The following is a 23,883-nucleotide window of genomic DNA, read 5'->3' on the forward strand; positions in this document are numbered from 1 at the left end:
CTCGTAGACCACCCTGCTCTTCCCCACACCCCACTCGTAGACCACCCTGCTCTTCCCCACACCCCACTCGTAGACCACCCTGCTCTTCCCAACACCCCACTCATAGACCACCCTGCTCTTCCCCAAACCCCACTCGTAGACCACCCTGCTCTTCCCCACCACCCCCACTCGTAGACCACCCTGCTCTTCCCCACACCCCACTCGTACGACCACCCTGCTCTTCCCCACACCCCACATCACAAGCTGCTAGGGGGACCAAACCCACTTATTTCTTATAGGAAAACCTATCTGTCACCAAAAAGTCAAGACCATAGCATGTTCAGGACCGTTGAAGATACAAAAAACCGGAAGTTCTGATGCAGTACCAAGATCATCCGCCAGGGGGCCCGATATTTGATCTTGACCTTTGTCTTCACAAGACTTACCATCATACCAAATGTCATCACAATCCATAAAGGCGTTATGAAGTTATGCTGACTACAAGTGTGTGGAAACACACACACACACACACGCACACACAGACAGACAGACACACATACACACACACAGACAGACGCGCCTAAAACAATACCTCCATTTTTCATGGTGGTAACAAAAGTCCGATGCGTCAAAAAATGGTCCTTCTATTAAAGTTACGAAGGACCCAAAGCACAAATTCCTGCACTCCAACTTCAGCTACGCGACGCCCCTACTTTAGCACCCCAGTTAAAAAGAATTGGTGATGTAATCTCCAAGTAAATTCAAGGGGCTGGACCTTTTCTAGATCTGGCCAATGGATACTACCTGGCCAATTTGATAGTCTTTTGTCACATTAGGACATGCTTGGAGTTTAGGGGTGATGCGCAAGTGAAGTAAAGAAGTATTGGTTGCGCAGCTATATAAAGTCATCTATGTTGCGGAGCTATAAGGTAGGGGTCTACACATTTGGGTCCCAAAAGTTAATCCCATTGAACGAAATGGCACCGTACTGACGAGTCACACCCCACAATACAGTACAGACTTTCAGTGATTTACAAATCAGCTGTAAGTGGGAGGATTCGACTTGAGGATATATACCTGAAAATGTTGACCTCCATTTTTACTAGAAACGTGGAGTGGGATGTCACGAAATTGTTCGCAAAGAGGAACAACGTTTTCTACAACGGTGTTCCGTACCCGGACGTGACCTTCGTCATCCACATGACCCGCCGACCCACGTTCTACGTCATCAACATGCTGGTGCCCCGCGCCCTGCTGGCCCTTGTGGTGGGGGCGACCTTCTACCTGCCGCCAGACTGCGGGGAGAAGATCTCGTTCGGCGTGTCGGTGCTGCTGTCCTTGACGGTGTTCCAGCTGCTAGTCGCGGAGGCGGTGCCGCAGTCAGAAAGCGTCCCCGCAGTAGGTATGGACAAACGTAGTTCTGATTTATAGATGTGGAAACAACCTCATATTTGATGCAACGATATTATGCTAAATTACGCAAAACTAAGAATAAGTATAAGGTGTAGAATGAAGTACTTCGTGGACTTTTAAGACCGAAGAATGCCTACATTCTAAATGAACTCATCTTATATGACATATCCCTATCTTTTGATTTTGAGAACGTTGCCTTTATCTACAGTCTTGAGACACTTTACACTACATCATTGACGTATTCATTTATTGACAATGACAATGAACTTTATTGCATATTCACGCTCTACGTGAGCCAAATGCACTAAGTTTAGAAGAAACAGGTGTAACATTTCTGTGCTACATCTCTATTTACATGTAACATGATGTATCTACAAGATCTGTCTACAGGATCTATTCTCTTTATTCCTTCACAGGTCGGTTCATCATCGTGTCCCTGACGCTCATGACGCTCTCCCTGCTAGCCACTTCGTTCGTCATCACCTTGGGAGACTCTGGTCAGGAGAACCGCCCGGTGCCTGGATGGGCGCGGAAAGTGTTTCTCAAGTACGCCTCTAGAGCACTGCTGATGGGCGACCAGTCCGGACACAACGGGGACGAGCTTTGGCACCGGTACAACGCCCCACCCGAGCACATGCAAAACAACGGTAACCGCGAGGTAGACGGGAGCGACATACACTCTGGTACCGAACGGAGATCGAGACTTGACTTGCCAGCTAGATCACTCAGAGAGAGTCAGTCATACGTGGAATACCTGCTGGAAATGAAAGGCGCGGTTGAAGAAATCTCCGCGTACATGAAGAAGTTGGATACGGAAAAAAACATCCACAACGACTGGAAGACGTTAGCGATAGTGGTGGACAGGATCTTTCTCGTTCTGTACCTGGTAGCCTGTGTCGTCGCCCTTCTGGCGACCTTGCTGAACGTTAAGGCGGGAAGGCCTCCGCCAGGGAGTCATGGAGACGGCATATCATAGCGTTTTCGCACTTTTCTTTGCTTCAGTCATAAAGTATATGTACTGTCCCTGGTCATCAGTAAATAACAAACAGGACAACGGCTCACATGTTAACTTTGCCTGGGTTTCTATATTGCCAACGGAGAGTCTTTCGGCTATGGTCAGAACACAGTTTTCGCGGCCCTATGAGGATCTATATTGTTAAGGATCCCAGGGTGACTTACTTCTTCGCCGTAAAAATTATAGTAGAATGCACCTCACAAATACAAAAAAAACGAAGACGTTTGAGTAGGTACAAACTACACAAGAATTCGGAGATCTCATACCTCCATAAAATACATATATGTGAGTTTTTGTAAATATTTTTTATTTGTCTCATTGACTATGGAAATAAGGTCGTAATTACAATAATCTATTCTAATTTATGGTTTTCTGAATTCAAATTACAATATATTGCGAGTAAAATTTCTCTCCTTTGTCAATACTTCATTTCAACATATCCTCATTAATTATGCAAACAGAACTGACACCCAACAGAATACCCTCGACATGCTGGAATGATCATCATACATGATCGTGGGTGTCATTGGGAAGAAGAAGCATATGCATATTAAGCCAGTTACAGCAGTAATAGACTTAGAGGGTAACCATTTCATCTCTTTTCATGAAATTCTTATAAAAATATGATGTATCAATTTATTTGTAATTTATCCTCTTAATACAACCTACCTAGCTTCAAAGCATTTAATATCTCCTGCCTGGGGGCAATTTTAAAAATATTTCATTTCATGACAGAGGCATTTTATCTCTTTTGCATGAGACTATTATAAAAAATATGCTGAATAATTTCATTCATAATTTATTTGCTGTTTGATACAACATCATTGTGTTTCTTTTTTTCGATATGACTTTATCAGCAAATAGCAGACGTACAACATGAAGTGGTGTCTGAAATACCTTTGCTAATTAACATTAAAATGTGGAAAATTACGTTGCTACACCTATCAATAAAATTACATTGATTCACGAAACGTATATTACATTGAATAAAATATTAAAAGTCAGGGTACTAAGTAAAATCTTAAATAAAAGATATGAGAATAGCGTAACAGTACTACAAGTAAAATTACAAGCATACAAGTCAAGTACACAGGTTTGTAGTACACAAGATTCTTATCCTCATTATCTTCTCAGGCTAGCTGATTGCCCAGTAATACTGAGACTTAGTCCACTCTGCTTGATATACATACTATTATTAGATAGAAATTATAAACCCGCACGCAATGATACTTCCTTTTATACTATAGATTACCTGAAAGCAAGAAGCTTTCATCACTTTCATGATTATATATCATAGAATGTCCTTGCTGAAAGACGTGTGCACATCTGTTGTTTATTTTATTTACATATTGGGGTGACATTTCAATTTTTATGCTCTCCTGAAGAAGTAAGATTTCAGTATTGCCTCACCAATAGAAAGAATCTATATACTGCTGTTTTGTCTCTACAACAGATAGACACACAGAACAGCAACCAGCAGCACAATAAATGCCAGCAGGAAATACAGGAGCTGTGGGATGGATGGCAGGATCTTCTCTATTGGATCGACTCTAACGGGGGTGGGGGGTACTTCAACACTGGGGGGCTCCTCCTGCCAGATCTGGTCTTCTGATATCTTCCCCATGGCGTGTAAAACCTGCAAGTTCAAGATTACACTTTGACTCATGTCACAGTGAAATTGCTATTATATAGTAGATATCACAGTTAGAATAGCATTGAACTTTTAAATGGCTGCAGTAATACATTGTACATGGTTTACCTGTCTTGCAGCTCTCTCTCCAGCTTCTACTGCCCCATCCATGTACCCACTCCACTTCACAGCCGTCTCTGTACCAGCAAAGTACATCTGACAAAACGGCTTGCGGAGCTCTCTGTAGTGAATGAATGAACTCTCGATGTTAATTCTTGATACTTGTATCATTTGTGGAGTATAAAACACTGTTAATTGTAGCAGAATCTTTGAACAAAATGCACTTCACCCAAAAGATAGGGCTCTATCAACACAGAACAAAGGGTACAAAATGTGTATTCCCGGTACCTTCCAAAGCTGGTCAGCACACCTGGTCCTAAGGTGGCGACATAGCAGCCCCCAGAAAAGCTTTCTGCCATCCAGTTCTGCTCTACATAGTTCACAGGCTGAAAGGAATTCATACAATGCCTTCTTGTCAATATGAAGGAAGTTAAAGTGATGCAAATGCCTGCACTCTTGACCATTATTCAGTGAAGTTTTAACATCAAAATCATTGTTTCCTTAAACGAAAAGGTCATAATCTCATCTGCATGCAGTGACCCAGGCAATACATGTAACATATGTACAATACATGTGACGTATGTACAAAGATTGTATATCATGTCCTATCATTGTTAAGTTAGTGATAGTTGCACTGTGACTTACATGAAGGAACTCTGGACACTGGAAGACTTCAGCATAGTGTTTACACACTGCCTGCTTCCTGAAAATAGAGTTTTAAAATTTTACGACTTATTCAGTACAAACTTGAATCTAGATGTATCTGCATATCTATGTCAGATTCTTTTGACATGTTTGGAGTTATTTGCCTGTCTCCATACCATATAACTCATAAGGAGAAAGAATGAGGTCAGGCTCTTCTTTATCACTACTGGTGGTACCTTTGCTCAGGGGACATCTCACAAAGCTCTCTGGCATGTGTGGACAGGATGAAACCCATGATGGCAGGATGGGAGCCATCTGGTTTGGTGTCATCCATGCAGTAATTGACAGGCCCCTTGTCAGACAATGCTGAGCCACAAAAACCTGTCATGCACAAATTTAAAGGCGATTGCACTCAGTTCATTTTCCACAGTGACATGTGCTGTTCCTATTGTCATAATTATGACTTTGATGTTTCCCTCAAATAGTATTAATCTCTTTAATTTGCTTGTTCATTTTTTCTAGTCTCAATACTATGCAAAAATTCCACAAATATTTCATACATAAAATCTGAAGTAACATTACTCTTACAGTAAATGATTTGTTGAAAAATGACCAATACTTAAAACTGGTAATTACCTTTCTCTTTCCAAAATGCTGTTTCGTAGTAGGTGACTGTCTTGATGATAGATCCCATTGGCATCCTCTGTATCATCTGGTAATGGCAAAAAAAATACATTTACTAATACAAGTACTAGAAAACAATGTATTTCCAATTTTTTTAGCAAACATTTAGCTGGTATGTTATACCTTGGACTACAGTGACTCAATACTCAAAATCAGGCAATAATTACTACAGTATATAGAATTCAAAATTCAGTTGTTGATAATTGAAGAAGAAGTCTACCTGCATTTTCAAGTCTGGCAGTGGAGGTTCAAATAGAATTCTGTGCAGAAGGGGTGAAGGCACAGCACTGATGACATGTTTGGCCTGAAAAATGAATCAGGAAATTCTATATCAGCAAAACTGCTCGGATCAATCGGAGACAGTTATATATGACAGAGACTTGCAACAGAGGGATGGAAAATAAAGGGGACCTTGAACCTGCAATATACTGTTTCAAACTCCTATTTCTCCAACAGTGACCATCATTTAATATTATGAGGCAGGACATGACAAGAAATAGAAAAAGGTAAAAGAATTGTGCTCAGATATACAGTAACTGTTATATTTCACAAATGCAAAAGAGGCTGAAATCAAGACACCCCATAACCTACTCTGTACTGCTGCCCAGTGTGTGTGGTCACCATGACAACTGCCTCCTGCTGTTCTATCCTCATGACAGGGCTGGACAGAACAACTCTGTTGCCAAGCAACTCCGCAATCTTCTCACTCACTTGCATAGAACCACCCACAAATTTTCTCTCCTGTATTGAAGAAAAAATTGTCAAGAGCCATTATTTCAATTTTACAATTTCTTTTCAAAAAGTCAACGACGGGCATGAGACAACTTGTATATGAACATCCTTAGGTTACTGGCTATACTGTACCTGTGCTCCATTGGTGATACTGATCATTCTTCTGAGTCCCTGACCAGAATGCAGGTAAGTTAGGAAGTACAGGAAAGAGATCTCTTGGGGCTCACAGCAGTATATGGCCACCACAATCAAACCCACCATCTTCCTCGCTAAGCTGGATTTGGAAGAGATTACAAGAGATTTAATTTTTAAAAATGAACGCAAAATCGTAAGGTGGTTTCAATTTCCTAATCATTACATTAAGTTATGGGAGCATTTGACAGCACTCAATTTCTGGTAACTTTCAACCACCAAAGTTTCAACCATTAAATGCCTACCTTGTCCAGCACTCCTTGTCCATGAACTCCTTGACTGTCATACTGTCCCATTCTGCTGCTCTTGGTGCATTCCAAGGAGCATCAGGGGGTATCTTGTATCATTAAAGACTGATGATTAGTTGACTCAAATCAATACACATATAGCTACATAATCAAACTGTGCACGATGGGCTATGATAGGGCACTGTTTTAGCTTAGTCAAAATATTCATTTAAAACCATTTATTTTTACATCTCAGTTTTAGAGAAGCTTCAAATAAAGATAGAGTTCTAAACAAATTGAATTATATTTCTTTCTGATAAAGACATTGTTAAACATTCAAAGAAAAATGCTAAAACATGTCCGAACCTGTTGACAGAAATCCTCTATTTTCTGCAAGCAGCTGTTCAGGTCGAAAAGATTAAGCGGGTTGTTTGACAGAGCTGAGGGGTCGTCGGGTTTGGTAACTGCACGCTGCACTCCCTGAACAGATACAAAGTTTAATGGTATTAAGTTTCTTGTGTTAAAACAGTACTAGAAAGTATATGTATCCTACTGTGACTGAAAATGAACGTCATCTCATCATAGATTGTTCCAAATACAAACAAATACCCAAAGTTAACTGCGACGGGGGCCGACATCGTCTAACAGATGTTGGCCTTTGACCCAGTGTTGACGTAACACTTCAAAGAAGCCGCGTGACAAGCCTCACTGGGTCAGTCTACTGAGGAAAAACAGAGTGACTGGTCAAAAGCTCTCGGTGAGAGAACTTTTTTGTGTTGGATCTAAAGTTTTAACCTTAAACAAATTTCCAAAGTTGTAACAAAATTATCTTCCACTCCACCTGCTCAAGATCTATTCTTCATGCTATAGATAAGTTCAATTGTAACATTAAAATCTAGTAGACAATCCTTTTACAGTGTGCATTGTATCATTTGACATACCTCCCAGTAATTCACTGTTTTCTCCTTTTCATTGACCTTGTAGAGTTTCAAGTCCAGTTCTTTTGCCAGGCGCAGGATTCTGTCCTGTGTGGGCCCCACATACGCACCTCCCAGGTCAACATACCCATAGCTGGGATCCTGAGGAAATAAAAGGAGGAATGACAAAAAATGTAACCTTCTGCATGCTGCATTACCGCGTTACTCCATAAAAATACATTGTGATCAATCGATGCCAATGCAAATGGCTTAACTTCAACAGATTGAAGATTAATTTGAACCATAGATGAACACTTGACAATTATTAGTAGTACTAGTATCTGCTATCACTATAATTTTGGGCATGAACATGAACACCTGTTCCACTCACCCTGGCAGTGAAGGTCCTTCCCCCAACCCTGTCCCTGGCCTCCAGCACTCGTACATCCAGACCTGACTCGTGGAGGAGCTTGGCAGCACACAAACCTGAGTACAGTATTTAGTAGTACTAGTAGAGTCATTCGGTCAGGTAGGACATCTGCTTTATAGGAAGGTGGTGTAAACTTTCTGAAGCACTGATCATTGAATATAGTTTTGATGTTGAAACAAATAAGTACTATAAATTCATTATGTGTGGACTAACCATAATCCAACAAGTAACATAGAACATATTTACTTGCTGTGTCACTTTGTGATTTAGATTTATCTGTTTCAACATGACCAATTTAGCTGTTAAGTTATTGGCCACATAACGGTACACCCTTGAAGCTGATATTGATGTAAAAATTATGTTACAGTCGTTGATAATGTTTCAAGCTTTTATTTAGTATCACTATTAAGGATTGAGCAATGTCTAAGGTGAAAGACCCCCCTCGAGACATAAACAAAACACGTTTGGTCATGTATAACGCATGGTCCGCCGCGTAAATTACATGTAACGTGGTTTATATGTCTCACCTTATGGTCTTCTCAGGGACCGTTTGAACTTTGAATAGTGATCGTGAACCTCGCCGTCCTTTTTAACCATCACTCACCACTTATTCCAGCCCCTATCACCACCACATCGGCATCTACCACTTCCTTCTTCCTTCCAGCTTCAGGACTAGCCATGGCGAAGCAGATTCCACCTCAGAAGTACGAAAATACTTACGAATTTGGGCTCCTTGCTCTACCTGAAAGTGTACAGCTGTCGTCACGCCCACATGGATGAACTTTGACCTTAAAAGTTTAAGCTACCCACAATTCTTCGCGCGGGACAAAGTTGCGCGTCGGAGCGGTTGCTAGGGACGGGCGTACTCACAATATATTTGGGCCTAACTAATCTTTTTAACATTAAACAATCATTACCCTCAGCCGTGCTCAAAAAATGTGACATCAACAGACGTGTCTTCTACGCGCTTATTGGGTACAGAAGGCTTATTGAAGATTTTATGAAAATTAATTTTTGCTTTACCATGCAGCTTTTGTTATATATAATATAGTTACAAGCTTTAACTTTGAAGAAACGATACTGAAACTATACAGAACACAATTAGGCAATAGCTGGAGTCACAGTCCCTCTCCAGTGTCAAAATGGAAGAGAGATGTACATGTAAAATCCTTTACAGGTTCATGTAATGCAACAATGCATATATGTGGCTGCAAGTGTCATTGGCAGTGTCTGTACTTTGGAAAAAGTTCTCAACAAAATATCAAAAGGAACAGAAATAAACCACACAAGGAAAGAGTCAGACATCAGGGAGACTGATGGTACAAAACAACCATGTAATTTCAAAGTCCATGATTGACCAGCAATTTGATTTCAAACTTGATGATTATAAATCTGTCACCCTACAAAATATATATTAAGCAATATATTTAGTTGAATAGCTGATAGCCATGGAATGGTTGACCATTTAATGTCAGGTACATGACACTATATGATAAAAACAAGCTGAATCCAATCATTATATTGATATGCAATCTCAAACAATCTATCTAGTAGATTCTTCTAGCATCAGATCATCTTAAAGCATAAAGTCAATATTTACGTTACATTGCTGAATTATCATCATTATCTTGTCTGGCTGCATGCTAGGACTAAGTCCAGTCTGCTTAATATACGTAGATAAAAATAAAACTTTACACAAAGCATTGCACTTTCTTTTATACTGGAGAGTACCTTAATGACGTAATGACTCTAATGAGCCTTAAGGGGGACTTCCAGTGCACATATTCTATACATACAATGCATATCAATTGTATAGTGCATTTACATATACATGTGGTGTTAACATTTTTGTGTTACCCTGTGTTCAAAAGTAAGATTTCAGTGTTGCCTCATTCAGGCCTAAAACTAATACATGTACTGCTGTACTCTTGCAATACTGCAGCTGTACTCTCTTTACACTCTTTACGACAGATAGACCCCAAGCAGAACAGCAGCCAGCACAACCAGCAGCACAACAAAGGCCAGCAGGAAATACAGGAGCTGTGGGATGGACGGCAGGATCTTCCCCAATGGATCGGCTTCAGTGGGGGTGAGCGGGAAGTCAATACTGGGGGGCTCCTCCTGCCAGATCTGGTCTTCTGATATCTTCCCCATGGCGTGTAAAACCTGCAAGTTCAAGATTACACTTTCACTCATGTTACAGTGAAATTGGTATTATATATACATTTATATATATAGCATTACACTTATATATAGCATTGAACTTTCCTTAAAATGCTGATTCAGAAGTAATGTATGGTTTTACCTGTCTTGCAGCTCTCTCTCCAGCTTCTACTGCCCCATCCATGTACCCACTCCACTTCACAGCCGTCTCTGTACCAGCAAAGTACACCTGACAAAATGGCTTGCGGAGCTCCCTGTAGGGAATATATGAAATGAATACTTGATGTACTTCCTACAGGCCATTTAATAAAGGTTGTCCATCATTCTATATCATTTGGTTGTGCATAAGTTTGTATCATTTGTTAATGCTAGCTATCCAGTTTTTGTTGACTGATATGTACTTCATCCAATATTAGCACAGAAACACAGAACAAAAGTACCAGTACCTGCCATAGCTGGTCAGCACACCTGGTCCTAAGTTGGCGCCATAGCCCCCAGAAAAGGTTTCTGCTGACCAGTCCAGTTCTACATAGTTCACAGGCTGAAGGGAGATTACACAAAGTTATTGTATTGACAATTCAGCCTGATAACACAAAATGTCAGCAGGTACATTCTGTACATGTAAGGGACATGAGACTTCTTATCAATGGGAAGGAAGGTGAAGTGATGCACATGCCTGAACTCTTGACTTAAATTCAGTTTATCTATCATACATGTATACTGAAGACATTCTTCATAGTTTGCTCAACATAAAAATCTTTTCCCCCTTTTCCCTACTCTGTTTAATTTAAGGTGCTTACCTCACCTACAGCGATAGGCAACACATGTATGTCATGCATGCACTATCACTTTAAAAATACATGAAGTGAACAATTAGCAATAGCTAATTGTACTGGGACTTACATGTAGGAACTCCGGGCACTGGAAGATTTCAGCATAGTGTTTACACACTGCCTGCTTCCTGAAAATATGAAAGCCAACTTAAACCAAAAGCAGGCTACATATTTCATCTGTAGATTGAATATAATCTATATCAGATTCTTTTGACACATTTGGAGTTATTTGCCTTTCTCCATACCATATAACTCATTAGGAAAAAGAATGAGGTCAAGCTCTTCTTCATCACTACTCTGGTGGTACCTTTGCTCAGGAGACATCTCACAAAGTTCTCTGGCATGTGTGGATGAGATGAAACCCACAATGGCAGGATGGGAGCCATCTGGTTTGGTGTCATCCATACAACCATTGACAGGCCCCTTGTCAGACAGTGCCGTTCCGGAAAATCCTGTGAAGTACAAATTTGAAGGTGATTTCACTCTCAGTTCCTTTTTAGAGATGACAAGAGGACTGTGTTTTAGTGTTATTTCCCCTCAGAAGTGAAAATCTCTTAGTTTTGTCATCATTCTGCTTAAGTCCCCATATTATTAATTCAAAGACCTCTCCAAACCTTTCATATAAAAGCATGCTCAAATGTATAGAGATTATGAAATATAGTAATCTGAAGTAACATTAACAGTTACAGAACAATTTCTTGGAAAATGTCATAAAACTGAAGCTGCTGGACCTTCCTCCTTCCAAAATGCTGTTTCGTAGTAGGTGACCGTCTTGATCATAGATCCCATTGGCATCCTCTGTATCATCTGGTGATGACAAATAAGATATCTCTATTATCTCTAGTATAGAGTTATACATGTATACAAACTTTCAGCTGATATTTTCTTATGCTAAACATTAATTTAAAAGTATATGCTGACTCCATATTGTACAATAATAGTCAGTATTACAGGATATATAGAAAAAAGTATCCTACATAGAAAATGATGAACTTTGATACTAAAAAAAACAATTTGTTTAAATTCAAGAGGCCTACCTGCATTTTCAAGGCTGGCAGCGAAGGTTCAAATAAAATTCCGTGCAGAAGGCATGGTGGTACAGCACTAATGACATATTTAGCCTGAAAAATGAAACAGGTAAATCTATGTCAGGAAATTTGATTTGAGCTGGTACTGTACATGTACTTCTTAAAAATTCTATTAAATATTCTACCTGTGACCATCATAATCAGACAGGGCATGACAGGAAATAGAAAAAAAAAATTGTGCTCTGATATGTAGTTATATTTCACAAATACAAAAGCTGCAATCAAGACAAGCAATAACCTACTCTGTACTGCTGCCCAGTGTGTGTGGTCACCGTGGCAACTGCCTCCTGCTGTTCTATCCTCATGACAGGGCTGGACAGAACAACTCTGTTGCCAAGCAACTCTGCAATCTTCTCACTCACTTGCATAGAACCACCCACAAATTTCATCTCCTGTAATTGATAAGAACACATAATCATTAATAAGAAACACATCATCAATTTTAATATTCATTCTAAAATGTCAGAAGATTGGCATAAAATTGCTTGTTTTACCACTAGTGTTACATTATGTGAAAATCCTTGAGGTATTCTGTACCTGTGCTCCACTCATTGCAGTATCAATGCCCTGGGCAGAATTCAGGGAAGTCAGATAGAACAGGAAAGAGATCTCTTCTGGTTGAGAACCAGAAAAGATCTCCGTAAGCAAACCCATCATCTTCCTGGCCAAGCTGTTTTTGAAGGAGCGTCAAAAGAAATTTAGACAATTACAAAGCTATAATGTTACATCAAAGAATCCTTCAATCATTATTTTAAAGGACAAGTAAAGAGACAACTAATGCGAACATTTAACTGTTACAGCACGTTGTCTAATACTACTAAATTCCTATAACTGTTGACAGAAAGAAATGTAAAATAGCAGACAAATGAATTACAAGTAAGTACAACTGTACATGGGAATATTGTATCTATGGACAGACAGCAACTTTCAACCATTAAATGCCTACCTTGTCCAGCACTCCTTGTCCATGAACTCCTTGACTGTCATACTGTCCCATTCTGCTGCCCTCGGTGCATTCCATGGAGCATCAGGTGGAAGCTTGTATCATTCAAGACCGACTGTTAATGGTTTTGATGCAATCACAACATCAAATTTTCACAATGTGTCTAATAAGACCTTGTTTCATCTTTGTCAAAAGTATCAGTCAAAATCAATTTTTACATCACAGCTTTATAGAACATATACATGATACGGTGTAGTTGTAAACATGTTGAACAACTCTTTTATCCATAAAATTTTCAAGGTCAAGAAAATGTTCTATTCGAAATCATTACTATTGAATCGGTACTAACAAAAATGTTGAAACATATCCAAACCTGTTTTGCAAAAGCATCCAGTTTTTGAAAACAGCTGTTTAAATCCAGAAGATCCAGTGGGTTGTTTGACAGAGCTGAGGGGTCGTTGGGGTTGGTGACTGCTCGCTGCACTCCCTGAATGGATACAAAGTTTTGGTATTGACTTTCTTGTGTTATACATGTTTAAAATGATATTGAAAATCATTTCATAATGGATTGTTCCAATTAAACTGTGACAAATGCCTATTAAAACCTTGGGCTTTGATGGGTTAAACCTGAAGAACATAATACAAAGCCTTGGGTATCTAAATCAACCTTATGTAGCTTTTAAAGCCTTATCGACCTTAAAATCAAATTGAATGTTTCTCCAGGGACTTAAAGACCAACATACATCCAGGAGCTGCAATGAGGGATAGCAAATTAGGGCACTATCACATACCTTCATGTAACTCACTGTTTTCCCCTCTTCATCCATCTTGTAGAGTTTCAAGTCAAACTCTTTTACCAGGCGCAGTATTTTGTCCTGTCCAGGCCCCACATACGCACCTCCCAAGTCAACATACCCATAGCTGGGATCCTGAAGGATAAAAAAATCCCTTAAGCTCATCTGTGAAAGTCTCACGACAAGATGATGATGAACCTTCTCCATGCTAGTATTTACCACAACCAACACCAAACACCTTAGCAGGCTGAATGTTAATTTGAACCATAGAAGAACAGTGTTGTAACTATAATGTTACATGTATAACAGCCCCTTTCCTCAGCCCATAACCAGTGATGTCTATTCAACCACTGCATGACTTAGTGTATAGTAGATAAATTCTAACACACAATTACAGTAGTATTGGCCTCTGACATTGAGCTGACATGACTTAACAATATGTATTTTCTCATTAAATCTAAGTGGTACTATAACTACTGATGATGGCAATTAAAGTAAAATTCCCAAAAATAATAACACCTGTTATACTGACCCTGGCAGTGAAGGTTCTTCCCCCAACCCTGTCCCTGGCCTCCAGAACTCGTACATCCAGACCTGACTCATGGAGGAGCTTGGCAGCACACAGACCTGAGCAGTCACATACCAGTATATTAAATGTTATGTAAGAGAATAAAGTACATCTATTTTACATTGTCTACATTATTTTGCAAGTACATAATTCACTACTCTCTCAAGACCACAACAATAACCTGGGACAAATTTTTGTTTTGATAGCCAATGACAATGGCCACTAAATCTACTGCATTACCATTACTTGCTGGATGTCATTCACACTATATATGTTGATAGGTAATGCAGGTACAATCAAGATTCCTCACCACTTATTCCAGCTCCTATGACCACCACATCGGTATCTACCATTTTCTTCTTCCTTCCAGCCTCAGGACTAGCCATGGTGAAGCACTGCTGGTTCCACCTCAGAAGTCCAAGAAAGCAGTTTATGATCTTAGCATGCAGGTAAAAATTATTATCTTAGATAGTAGACAGTAACAAAATGCAAAAGAAAGTGGCACGGGCGATCAAGGAGGTCTCCTTTTAAACCCCTTGGGTCGACCGCTAGGTCGAAGATTATGTCATGTCCATGGGGAATCAACTACATTGTAGTATCAAAGTCGATAATCATCATAATTTGCCATGTACAAAAGGCGGAATTTGGAACGACCGCCAGGTCGAAAAGAACAAATGCCACGCCCACGCAGGTGAACTTTGACCTAAAAGTTTCAATTACCCACAATTCTCCGCGCGGGACGGGAGTCAAGGCGGTTGCTAAGGACGAGCGTTCTCTCAAATTCGGGCCGAAATTATGTCTTTTTGACTCCGCCGTCGACTGAAACTACACAAGAAGGATTTTCTACAATTTTATCTGCCCAACGAGTCCACTTACCTGTGGATAAAAGGTATGTCATGGTAGATAAAGGCTTGAGAATGGAGGTTCTTTTTCTGATTGTTTACAACGGCAGCCATCTTGAATCCAGGGCAATTAGTAAACGTTTCCATGCTTCAGACATAGGTTTTAGCGCGAAGCTGTGATTTCTTTTCATGGCTATACCGCAAGGACACGGAAATGTGTGTCATTATCTTTGGAAACGTTGGAATTGTGGTTGTAGACCAATAGTTTTCTAGTCGAATCCTCTATCACCCCCCTCCCCATTCAATGCCTACTTGATTTATTACAATGGAGAACAATTGAATCGGTTTCTTATTTCATGGCGATGGCGCAGGTCTTAATTCACACTTATATTTTGTCACGTTTCCGTGCTGATCCGATACCAAACGTTGTCTGATAGTTGTTGGCAATATATGCATATTGCAAATTGCAATTTTTTGGTTTATAATAGCACTCAAAATCAATAATATCACACTATTTTGAAGTCTGTTCAGTGATCTTCCCCATTATGAACTAGGTCAAATCTAGATATCTGCTTTTAGTAGGAGTTTGAAGCCCTACAGACCACAGAAGTGAAAAAAAAAATGTATCAATCAGTCAAGCTACAATGGTCGTGGATTATCAAATTAGTTTAGTCAAATGTTAGTTAGCTAATTTAGCAGTTCAGCAATCTATCATAATTTTGACCGAACTTGTTTCATCGTGTGTCAGAAAACAAGTTGGAGCCCCTCATTCTAAGTAAAGCACTAGTATCGTAATTTGACAATGTCTACTGATGCTCCAGTATGCTCTAATTTGTATCACAAAAAACTGATCTTTTTCTTTCATCAGATTTAAACAATGGCAGATGAGGCAGGAGATATACCAGAGGAAGGAGCCAATGGTGTGACCAATGGAGACGGGGAACCTGTGGAGAATGGTGACGACAAGCATTCGTCAGGATCACCTGGTGATTAATGCACACGTTTTCTAAGACTCTCTGTTTCCAGTAAAAACTATACACCAAACCTGTTTTTGCACCAACTGTATATAATATTTTTTTGGATCTATGCATACTGTATAGCATTCACATGCTAAAGATTTAGGTCATGGAATTACATTTTAGGTAGTATCTTCCTGGAGTTTGAATTTGAAATTCACACTGACACATTAATCATACCTGGTTCTATTTTCTATATCCTAATGAAATATGGTATTATTAAGTTATTCATCACCTATGAAATAAAGTTTGGTCTTTGCCATAAATAAACCATAAATAAAGTCAACATTGTGAAACAGAAATGCTTAGCAAAGTACAATTCCAATATGATTATATGAATCCCTTGTTCAGATTTTTGCTCCAACATGGCATTTTTCCTATGATAGTTTTTGTTATTGCTGACCACACAACATACCTTTCTTCCAGAAAACGCTACAAATGGAGAGCTGGTTGTACAGAATGGAGACATGGTGAATGGAGAGACAACAGATGTGCAGGTGGCTAAACCACCTGTAGACGTGGTGAGGCACCTTTCAAAACCACCTGTCAGAGTTCCTGTCTCTCTTTCTCATTTATTTATTCAGTGTCACCCATTCCTCTTACCTAGTAATTGCGCTGTGCAACAGCAGTGTTCAAAATACCCATCTGCATTCTGCAAGTTTGCATTATTAAGTGTTTCCAAATTGCATTTTGACTCATCTGCAATATTGCAGAACATTGAAAAAAAGTATTTCTTTTACAAAAATATACTTACAATGATCTACTATCTTGGTTGAATATGACATTGAATTGTTTTTAACATATTGACAAATAGTTTGCTTGGCTCAAACGATTGCCTTTAACCATCTCCCTGCTGCCTAACCCCACAATCAATACAAACCTGGTGCCAGTTGGCTACTTTAGCATGCTGAAAGTTCAAACTTACCATTTTTCCTTCCTGACTAGCTAATACAGCATGGGAAATGTCTTGTAACCGTTATGTGTAATGTTTGTGATTTGACTTTAATACTTTTAAATTTCAGAAAAAGCTGATCAAAGACAGAGTCATCCTTAGTGCCTTGAAAGCTGACATGTGGACAGAAGAGCATGATGGGACTATTGAGAGATGGTTCTCTGAGAGTCCCAGTCGTCTGTTGGTGGTGTATCATGACCCCCACTCTGGTCTGAACGTGGCCTATTCCACACCGCATCACCCTCCAGAGGAACTCACATACTTCATTAGGTAGATACTTGGTGGTTCATGGGAAACATTTTTTTCCATTACTGTGTTTTGTACTACACATGTACATATAATACATACTATTAATTTTATTAAGTTAAATAGATGCTGTAAATGTGCCATAACTTATAAAGCTATACCAGCTACTTTCATTAGTTAATCTAATGATTATCATGAAATTTGTCAAGAGCTACGACATCATGAAAAAACAGAGGGAAATAGAGAAAAACTTGAACCTGTATTAATTTTACTCCTTAAAACCAAGTGCAACAAGCTTAAGGTATAAACCTGGTCTTCAGACTTTTTATGCTCATTTTTGAGCTTAGCACTTTTCGTAAAACTCTGAGAGCCAACAAATCAAGGTATGGTCTAATCATGATGGTTTCAATCATGCACGTCATGTTTATTTCTTCACCCAGGCCAGAGGGTGTAGAAATCACAGCTGAAAACTTCCACAAGAGGGTCCAGTATGGAACCGTGAAGTCCCAGTACATAGAGAGCCTGCTGAGGCTGATGACTGGTGTCTACGCACCCATCTTCTTCGAGAACAAGTCATGGCCCGACAGTATCCTTGTCATAACTGTACAATCATTACATAAACTTTCCACCATGTAAGACAGTTAGAAGCTGTGTGTTTTCCTGTATGATGCCTTCATGCCAGCTTACATAGAATGTTGCATAACATTTCATATCTAACATGGCTGTAGCTGAGTTATTTGCATCATCCAAGCTTCAAATTCTAAATATCTTTTTGTCAACATTTTGCTTACCATGAAAGACCATAAAAAGCATAAGGTCTGAGATCTTGAAAAATGCCATGTCAAGTTTCCTTAACCAGCCCTCAGGTATCAAAAATGACTTCTCGGCTCAGCTTCACAAGTTCCTGGCCAACCTGACAGACACACGGTACAAGATGGAGGGCCACACAGTCCTGTACATCCCCAATGAGGGTACCAGCATTCCGCCGGAAGTAGCCGCCAAGGACAAGGAACTAGTCTCAAGGCTGGAGAGTAAGTCTTTGGATGTCTTTCCTTCAAGGTTTACTTGAATGTCCTAATATCCTTTGCTCTGAATTAAAACCTAGAATATCGAATGGAGACCAGTGGTTAGTCACCCTGCCTCTAGACCAAGAGGTTGGGACAGTAAATCTCAGCTGTTGTAGGTTGACCAATACTACAGGAGATTCTGAAACAAATACAGGACAGACAATACTTATTTTCAGTCGTGTAAAGTGCTAATTGTTGAAAAGATATGACCCAGTATGTACTGGGTACTTATTGGGTACATATTGTTGTCACTCCTGTCACAAGCAGTAGAAGACTAGTGAGCTACCGTAAACTGGTTCAAGATCACTTCCACTAAAGACACCCCCTGTTTTATCCACAGCTGCTATGATCCACTGGACAAGGCAGATCAAGGAGGTCCTAAGTTCCCAGGATGCAATAGAGACTGCCGACAACGCTGGTCCTCTGGAAGAGATTGAGTTCTGGAAGTCTCGCTGTGACGACCTGTCCGGTTTGAGCGAACAGCTCGACAAACCTGGGGTCAAGAGAATACAGAGGATCTTAGAGCTGTCCAAGTCTTCCTATGTGGCACCTTTCCTCAAGATGGCAAGGATGATCCAGGTAAGTGGGATTGTCAGGTGTCCCAGGTGCTTCTGGACATGCACCTGTATCAGATGGTACAGGTGTAGTAACTGAATAGATATTGAAGTCTCCAGCATGTAATTTATTGCAGATGCGTGTAACATATTATGACATCTTGTGGTTTTCCATGCTCATTTGTTGTGCCAAGCTGAACATTCTTACTAAACTTTTTTTGTTCCAAAGTCTGTGGTATCAATGTCCAAAATTTTTCACCATGACCACACTGTAGTTCCAAACATTGTCATCACTCTCTTAACATATATGAATAGTTGACTAATGCTTTTTTGTAATTTGCCTAACACCAATTGACCAGGAAGAATTATTGGGAGTAGGTACAGGTATGTGCGGCAATGGATAAAATTGCCAGGAGGTTCAAAAAGGATTTTAAGATGTATTTTGAAAAAAGTGTGCAGGGAAAAGTATGATTGATACGAGAGAAAAATTTTCATGCATGCCCGTACTTACTGAAAATGTTGAAAAATAAATTGACAGAATATCCTTCCTGGTCTGCATTGCTTGCCACTGTAGTTATCTGTACATATAACCCCATTCACAACATCTCTTTAGTATACATCATCTTAAATAGTCTAGTAAGTATTTCATATATGCCATACCATGTAGTTTTACATCATCCTAACATCAATTTGCCCTGTTTGTTATAGGTTGGAGATTCTGAAGTAGTAAGTAAAAAGTATATCTGTTTTCACATCACTGTGGAATGAAGGAACTCTGACCTCTCACTCTGTCTTACTAATTGGAAAGGAGAAAGGCATAAGGCACTTTTTAATGTCTTATAATTTGCTTATATATATATATAGATCGTTAACTTTAAGGTAGTTTTGCTATGAGCTGCTGATGCTCTACCAGCTCGGTCGAGGAAAATATTAAAGGTCTAGTATGTTCTCTCACATCTAATAACATAATAACACATTTCTTCCTGAGCACATGGTAGGTACACAGGGTAACATGCACCCTTTGCATGTTGTGTAAGTTTCACACAATTATGGCAATTATTTTAAGGATCACCCAGGTCTTCTTAAAACCCCTGCTTCTCCCATTGGGTCAGTTAGGGCTAACTCTTAGTGATGCAGAGGTCACATTTCCAAACGGGCCCGGCCGGGCTGTTTTGAATTAACGAAAAATCAACAATTTATACCAAGAATATATGCAAATAGTTCCCATTATTAAATGTTTCAACGTTTTGTGCTGTCTTTTATATCCTACTCTTTGTTCCATACGACTGCCCGGCCAGGCCTTGTTTGGAAATGTGACCTCAGCATGAGTCGAGCATGTCTTGACCATTGATGTTTCTGATCGACTTAGGGAGAGGAGATGCTGTTGCAGTAACCCAAGTTTAGTTCAGTGCCTAAGAAGTTATCATAATGTCTTATTTGTGATCTTTCCTCCCCCCCCTCAGGACGGCTCAGCGCAGGCCCAGAGTAACCTGAAGTTCCTGTCGTCCCTGAAAGAGCCGTGCCAGGCGCTAGACGAGGCATCTCCCAAGGACATCCCTGCCATGTTACCCAAGATCCTCAGCATCATCCGCATGATCTGGTCCAACTCCGAGTTCTACAACACACGCGAGCGACTCACAGGGCTCTTCAGAAAGGTCGGAATTCTAGCTTTTTTTCCACGATTTTTCTAATTTTTGGGGGGGATAATACATGGCAACTTGGTGCTTTTCTTGGTCTAAGTATGGTTGTCCAATTATGTTAAGATCGAAAAATTGATTGAAAAAAGGTTAGGTTATAGGATAGATATATAAAGGTTTTGTTTTCTGTGGACAAGCAAATTATAAATAATTCAATGCAGATTTTAAGTAATTCTCGTTAGGTTAATCAATATTTATACTAATCACAAGGTACATGTATGGCTAGGTTTTTATTAGAAAGAAAGCACCATCACACAACTCTGTAGTAATGCCTCAAGAGTTTCACACAATTTGAAAGCATTTGTTACTTTGAAGACATTTCAGTACCAAGGACAGCTGGTTCTGTACCATTTTAAAAATAGTTCAAACTTTATATTGGATATAATTGTTACACAGCAAACGTTGATTCAATTTTTTTATGAACACCACAGATGAGTAATGAGATCATCAGAAGATGTTGTAAAGAGATCTCCCTGGAGAGGATTTTTGACGGTTACATCAAGTCCAGCATGCAGAGTCTACACGAGAGCATCCAGTGCTGCATCTCATGGAAGGAGACATACCAAAGGGTAAGACAACTTCAAGATACTGTAATCCACTTTATATTTGTGGTAGAAAAATTTCGCAAATTAATGTAAACCACTTTATATTTGTGGTAGAAAAATTTCGCAGTCTGAGAAAAATGGACATGTTCATGGAACTATATGTTTGCGGGTGCAATGACAGGTGCAGAAGAAATTTGGCAAATTAATTTGTTCGCAGTGGTGTTAAATTTGCGGTACACAAGTGACCACAAAAAATGGGGAATATAAAAGTACATCTGTACCACAAATATGAAGTGATTTACAGTATCAAATATCACAAGTTTTTAGAAGCAACTGCAGTTGTGTGGTAGAAGGATCTACAGGTAATGTTGCCTGATAGAGACCAAAACAGAACACTGCTTCAATCTGTATCCCCCATCACCATGGTTTAACTGTTGTCAGAGATGAATTTTATACAATCAACCTTTGGCTAGCCTAGTAGTGGTATTTTTTGTGTGTAACCACTTTTCTCTTTTCTTTTACTTTGTACCAGACTGCGAGAGTCCATCACAGGTTCAGTCCCCAAGGCTGGGTACTCGACCAGACAAGTATCTTTGCACAAGTCGATGCCTTTGTCCAGAGATGCAAGGACCTGCTAGAGGTATGTATTAAAATGTGATGAAATATCCTCTAGGAACTTTGCATTATGCTTTCAGAAATTTGTTTTCATATTTCAGACACTTTTTGTATCTAACTTCATTATGCTGCAAAAATCCTAATTTCAAATGATTTTATATGTATTATCATGAAAGTTCATCTGTGTTGGTATTCCCATCTGGTAGATGATGTCAGCCAGAGTGACTGGTTGAAAGCTGTAGGTGAGAGAACTTCTTTGTGTTGGATCAAAAGTTTTAACTTTAAACATGATTTTTATCTGTCCTCAGGTGTGTGAGTGCCAGATGCACTTTGCCCGATGGGAGGATGGCACAAAAACGCCCTTGCCGCACTTCGCCGGACACCGTGGACCCGAGGTTGCTCGCAGTCTCCTAGAGATCGAGGCCTCATTTGAGAGAAACCTGCAGATCCTAAAAGACGTCAAGAAGACCATTCTGGATGTCAAGGCAACATCATGGCACGATGACTACAACAAGTGAGTCAGCAGTTTTTGCTTATCATCTTAAACATTGTGTTGTGTATGCAGCATTTGCAATCACAACTACAACATTCTAAAACAAAAAATAGCAATGTCTTAGATCTAAGTAATAGCAACTGTTATAGTTTGTATAGTTGGCCTAAATTAACAGGCACAGAATTTTAGCGTATGACTTTTTTTTTCAAGACTTTTCAAGAAAAAAGTTTTTTTTTCAAGACTTTTCTTGAAAAAAGTATAGTGAAGAAGATTCATAAATTAGCATCTTCTATTGCTGCTTCTAGCACTGTCTGACATTGACAATTTGTGAAAACATTTTGTACTTTCAAAATGGTCAGATTTGACACATTTGCTTGCTTGCTACAATTTTCCAAATTTTTACACGATGATACTAAATTTCCTTACAGATTCCGTGCTGGAGTGAAGGATCTGGAAGTCATGATGCAGAACGTCATCTCCTCTGCCTTTGAGACCATCACCACAGTCCAGGCTGGTGTGGAACTGCTGGATGCCTTTGCTCATCTCAATAGCAGAGAGGTTTGTCAATACCGCTGTCCTTCATAACAGCTGGACAGCAGTTTATGTCTAATCAATTATCCAAGTCTGTTGAGAAAATGTCGATGAGAAGTTTTTGGTTGAGGAAAGAGTTTTTTTTTTCAGAAAAATTATAAAGAGGGGTAAACGTCAGAAGACACTGACAGTACCTATCAAAATTGAACTCAGTCTGGTACAGTAGTTTGAAAACTTTTCTATAGACATTGTACATTTTCATTCATACATGAAATAAAATGGCTTTTTGTGTTGATCTTATTGTTCAAGGCAAGGTCACTCTGTCCATTCCTAGGCCTTTTATTATGTTATGATAGTGTATGAAATATAGGTGCTGAGCAGCAGTACATGAAATACATCTACTCAAACCCATCTTTGAGTTGCTCAGAGCTAGACCAGAAACAAAAATGGCTATGAATGAATTCCTTTTTTTTTTCATCTTTCCAGGCCGTGCGCAGAACGATTGACAAGAAGACGGTGGAGATCTGGGGCCTGTTTAATGAGGAGCTGAACCTGGTGAAGAAGGAGATGTCCAAGGCCAAGTCCGTAGAGCTGCCGGCCATGCACCCCAAGTACGCAGGGGCCTCGCACTGGGCACGGGCACTCAAGAGGAGGATAGACGCACCCATGCAGGTCAGTTATACATGTAAAGTGCTATAGGAGAACAGTTGGCTCACTCACTATCCGGTTTATTGTCTGTCATCCCTGTCTTCTGAGGGTTAGATGTACTTTAGGTACAGAAATTTGATTGCAAAGACCATGTACAATGTACTAGCTCATTCATACATGTATGTCCCCATACCCATACAGGTAAACATATATATATATTTATTGTATCTGTCCTTGGTGCTGAAAACACACTCACACTTGCAATATCTTTCACATTCTTTAACACACTAGAAGTTTGATTGCA

At 39.6% G+C, this 23,883-nt stretch overlaps 5 protein-coding genes across 6 annotated transcripts in view; 3 read left to right on the forward strand and 2 right to left on the reverse strand.

The window, feature by feature from the left end:
- Positions 1–1,085: 1,085 nt before the first annotated feature.
- Positions 1,086–2,368, forward strand: LOC109484964 (neuronal acetylcholine receptor subunit alpha-9-like; the record flags this gene model as incomplete). Its single annotated transcript, XM_019788336.1, has 2 exons — positions 1,086–1,381; positions 1,809–2,368. Coding segments are annotated over 2 exons (856 nt in total), but the record flags the coding sequence as incomplete, so codon positions are not given.
- Positions 2,369–3,171: 803 nt separating this feature from the next.
- On the reverse strand, positions 3,172–8,745 carry LOC109485081 (amine oxidase [flavin-containing] B-like). The gene is made up of 14 exons (XM_019788514.1): positions 8,589–8,745; positions 7,946–8,040; positions 7,579–7,716; positions 7,004–7,117; positions 6,656–6,747; positions 6,351–6,492; positions 6,078–6,227; positions 5,707–5,790; positions 5,439–5,514; positions 5,039–5,183; positions 4,803–4,860; positions 4,446–4,543; positions 4,167–4,278; positions 3,172–4,043 (listed from the first exon to the last, which is right to left on the reverse strand). The coding sequence occupies exons 1-14, from the start codon at positions 8,662–8,664 to the stop codon at positions 3,852–3,854; spliced, it is 1,572 nt and encodes a 523-aa protein (XP_019644073.1). The 5' UTR covers positions 8,665–8,745; the 3' UTR covers positions 3,172–3,851.
- A 555-nt stretch (positions 8,746–9,300) lies between these two features.
- LOC109485080 (amine oxidase [flavin-containing] B-like) lies at positions 9,301–15,010 on the reverse strand. Of its 2 annotated transcripts, none has more exons than XM_019788513.1 (14): positions 14,684–15,010; positions 14,338–14,432; positions 13,803–13,940; positions 13,385–13,498; positions 13,015–13,106; positions 12,606–12,738; positions 12,431–12,460; positions 12,018–12,101; positions 11,712–11,787; positions 11,288–11,432; positions 11,051–11,108; positions 10,594–10,688; positions 10,290–10,401; positions 9,301–10,150 (listed from the first exon to the last, which is right to left on the reverse strand). In XM_019788513.1, the coding sequence occupies exons 1-14, from the start codon at positions 14,757–14,759 to the stop codon at positions 9,947–9,949; spliced, it is 1,452 nt and encodes a 483-aa protein (XP_019644072.1). In that variant the 5' UTR covers positions 14,760–15,010; the 3' UTR covers positions 9,301–9,946. The 2 variants fall into 2 exon arrangements, with proteins under 2 accessions (XP_019644072.1, XP_019644071.1); XM_019788512.1 differs by having other exon boundaries at positions 12,311–12,460; positions 14,684–15,008.
- Positions 15,011–15,100: 90 nt separating this feature from the next.
- Positions 15,101–18,933, forward strand: LOC109484965 (dynein heavy chain 2, axonemal-like). The gene is made up of 7 exons (XM_019788338.1): positions 15,101–15,262; positions 16,084–16,201; positions 16,658–16,752; positions 17,254–17,453; positions 17,870–18,032; positions 18,289–18,452; positions 18,837–18,933. The coding sequence occupies exons 2-7, from the start codon at positions 16,093–16,095 to the stop codon at positions 18,931–18,933; spliced, it is 828 nt and encodes a 275-aa protein (XP_019643897.1). The 5' UTR covers positions 15,101–15,262; positions 16,084–16,092.
- Positions 18,843–23,883, forward strand: part of LOC109485062 (dynein heavy chain 2, axonemal-like) — a 48,123-nt gene continuing 43,082 nt past the window's right edge. The window contains exons 1-8 of the mRNA XM_019788490.1: positions 18,843–19,075; positions 19,759–19,776; positions 20,514–20,705; positions 21,179–21,316; positions 21,825–21,932; positions 22,216–22,421; positions 22,829–22,958; positions 23,418–23,603. Of these exons, the coding sequence (XP_019644049.1) occupies positions 19,058–19,075; positions 19,759–19,776; positions 20,514–20,705; positions 21,179–21,316; positions 21,825–21,932; positions 22,216–22,421; positions 22,829–22,958; positions 23,418–23,603 (996 nt within the window). The 5' untranslated portion in view covers positions 18,843–19,057. The remainder of the gene's footprint in view (positions 19,076–19,758; positions 19,777–20,513; positions 20,706–21,178; positions 21,317–21,824; positions 21,933–22,215; positions 22,422–22,828; positions 22,959–23,417; positions 23,604–23,883) is intronic.

The sequence above is a fragment of the Branchiostoma belcheri genome, unplaced genomic scaffold, assembly GCF_001625305.1.
Source record: "Branchiostoma belcheri isolate BF01 breed outbred unplaced genomic scaffold, Haploidv18h27 scaffold72, whole genome shotgun sequence".
Taxonomy (NCBI): domain Eukaryota; kingdom Metazoa; phylum Chordata; class Leptocardii; order Amphioxiformes; family Branchiostomatidae; genus Branchiostoma; species Branchiostoma belcheri.

Excerpts from the sequence above, each read along its gene's own strand:
- LOC109485081 (XM_019788514.1), bottom strand. The coding sequence starts at position 8,664 with ATGGCTAGTCCTGAAGCTGGAAGGAAGAAGGAAGTGGTAGATGCCGAT. Across the intron at positions 4,279-4,445 it reads GTGCTGACCAGCTTTGGAAG|AGAGCTCCGCAAGCCGTTTT; the intron begins GTACCGGGAATA and ends CATTCACTACAG. Across the intron at positions 4,044-4,166 it reads GAGAGAGAGCTGCAAGACAG|GTTTTACACGCCATGGGGAA; the intron begins GTAAACCATGTA and ends TTGAACTTGCAG.
- LOC109484965 (XM_019788338.1), top strand. The coding sequence starts at position 16,093 with ATGGCAGATGAGGCAGGAGATATACCAGAGGAAGGAGCCAATGGTGTG. Across the intron at positions 18,033-18,288 it reads ACAGTATCCTTGTCATAACT|CCCTCAGGTATCAAAAATGA; the intron begins GTACAATCATTA and ends TTCCTTAACCAG. Across the intron at positions 18,453-18,836 it reads GACAAGGAACTAGTCTCAAG|CTGCTATGATCCACTGGACA; the intron begins GCTGGAGAGTAA and ends TTTTATCCACAG.
- LOC109485080 (XM_019788512.1), bottom strand. The coding sequence starts at position 14,759 with ATGGCTAGTCCTGAGGCTGGAAGGAAGAAGAAAATGGTAGATACCGAT. Across the intron at positions 12,102-12,310 it reads ACACTGGGCAGCAGTACAGA|GCTAAATATGTCATTAGTGC; the intron begins GTAGGTTATTGC and ends TTCATTTTTCAG. Across the intron at positions 10,151-10,289 it reads GAGAGAGAGCTGCAAGACAG|GTTTTACACGCCATGGGGAA; the intron begins GTAAAACCATAC and ends TTGAACTTGCAG.